At 36.9% G+C, this 2,329-nt stretch overlaps 1 protein-coding gene across 1 annotated transcript in view; it reads left to right on the top strand.

Moving 5' to 3' along the window:
• Positions 1–1,928, top strand: part of LOC307122410 (uncharacterized protein) — a 2,844-nt gene extending 916 nt beyond the window's left edge. The window contains exon 2 of the mRNA XM_079846398.1: positions 265–1,928. Coding sequence (XP_079702524.1) covers positions 265–1,310 — 1,046 coding nt within the window. The 3' untranslated portion in view covers positions 1,311–1,928. The remainder of the gene's footprint in view (positions 1–264) is intronic.
• The last annotated feature ends 401 nt before the right edge of the window (positions 1,929–2,329 follow it).

Genomic DNA, 2,329 nt, shown 5'->3' with positions numbered 1-2,329 from the left:
TATATATATATATATATATATATATATATATATATATATATATATATATATATATATATATATATATATATATATATAAAAATACTGCTTATATATAAAAATACTGCTTATATATAAAAATACTGCTTATATAACGTTGGGCTGGAAACTGAAAATAATAATAATTAATACAAAATGTACATTTACTGGTAAATTATGAAATGTTGTACTTCTAGTGTTTACTTTCCTACTGTGTAACTTTGGCAATACTTTTGTTTTGGTCAGACTGCTCAGCGGACCTGTCCACAACTGCTTCAGACCAGATCAGCAACTCAAGTTCTGCAACTCCCATTCATCAACAGTTACACTCAGTCCATACACAGTGGGAGGACCCTGCCCGGCAAGATCATAATTACTGCAAGGCCGCCAGCAGAAAAGATGTGCAGGATAAGATGACTCAATGTGATGATATTGCCTACTTTTTGCTTCAATGTAACGCGGATGCTTTGCTCTACACTGGTCTAGATCTAGAAACATTTGACATTTTTGCATCAACACTGGAAGGACATGCCAGTAATTCATTTGCAATGCCTGTTCGAGATCAAGTTCTCATGACACTTATGAAATTAAAAACTAACCGTGTAATAGGTGATCTAAGCAGACAGTTTCATGTATCACTGAGCATGGCTAGCAAGATACTCTCATATTGGATCGACAAACTAGAGGAAGTTTTAAGACCTCTAATTCCATGGCTTCCAAGAGAAACTATTCGGGCAACCATGCCTGCAGCCTTCAAGAGGAATTTTCCCAGTACAACATGTATTATAGACTGCAGTGAGAGCCTTTTACAGAAACCCAAAAACCTTGATTCCAGAGGAGAAACATACAGTCATTATTATTCGCATAACACTGTGAAATACCTGGTAGCTGTTGCCCCATGTGGACTAATTATGTTCATTTCTGCAGCATATGGAGGACGATGCAGTGACAAATTTATCACTATGGACTCGGGCATATTGGACTACTTAATGCCTGGAGATGAGGTCATGGCAGATAGAGGCTTTACCATAAAAGACTTGCTGTTTGAGAGAAAGGTGAAGTTAGTAATGCCGTCTTTCACAAAAAAGCGTGGACAGCTAACAGAGGAACAGGTGACAAGTACTAGACGAATTGCACATGTGAGAATTCATGTTGAAAGAGCAATTCGCCGTTTGAAAGTTTACAAAATACTGTCCCAGGTTGTTCCAATCACTATGGCTCCTAAAATTGACAAGATTCTAAGAGTGTGCGCTGCTCTTGTTAATCTGAGGGAGGATCTTGTGCGAAATTGAAGAGCTAGTTTAATTTGCGGAAATAGCAACATTTTTATTGCCTACATTGTTTAAAATATCACTCAAAAACGAAACATTAAGTGCCATATTACATTGCATTTCAGAAAATGTTTTCTTTAAAAACAATTACCTCAAACTAAGGCATACATTAAACATACATAAACATTACCTTATGTTGTGCAACTAAACTTTCAGAACTACAAGTGTCAACCTGAGACTGATCTGTATATAGGCCTAACAAAGTTTAATGATTTAATGTGATCCATGTATATACAATAGTATTTACAGTATATAATGAACTGATGAAAATTAAATGATACCACAATGGCTAAAATGCTACAAAAAGTGTAGTGTATGTGAACATTTGTTGTTGTACAGCATGTAAATATGTATTTTTCAACTAAATTGGTATACTGTATATTAAACTACATTCAATGTTAACAACTTTTCAAATATGACGTGTGAATGTTTTCCTTTTTATATGCCACATGTGCAGATGTTCACTGAACCTTGTCCATTACCTCCATGTATCTTTTATTTAGCTTGAACCGTCCTGCAGCATATTCATCTACAAGCCGAGGTAGCATACGTGAGAAATAAAAACCTCTCAATCGCTTGACTTGCTCCCTCACAAATGCCTCATCATACTGCACTGTAAGGGAAACATGCTCTTTGGGTGTCCAGATCAAAAGGGTAGCAGATTTTAGACCTGTGCAAAACATTGTAAGCTGTATTTGCATGTAATATCCCCTACTGCCAGTTTTTTGCAATTGCAGCTCTCCATCTACTAGTTTGACATCACTGCATTTCTGAGTAAGCTGTACAGTAAGTGAGGGCTGGGTTGGCACTGGACATTTTACTTCCAGTAGCACACACGAGTCAATGACCCCATCAGGACTGGCAGAGAGCCATGGTTCTTGGACACTCACAACAGTGCCCCTATGAGTAATGCTCATGCCCTCTTCTTTTAGCTCTTGGCAAGCTTTACATTCATTTGCTTTTCCATAGTTAGTTGAATA

Source organism: Gobio gobio, assembly GCF_949357685.1.
Source record: "Gobio gobio genome assembly, contig: scaffold_202, whole genome shotgun sequence".
NCBI lineage: Eukaryota > Metazoa > Chordata > Actinopteri > Cypriniformes > Gobionidae > Gobio > Gobio gobio.
Note: the sequence above shows the minus strand (reverse complement) of the source record. Positions and strands in the feature narration are given on the sequence as shown.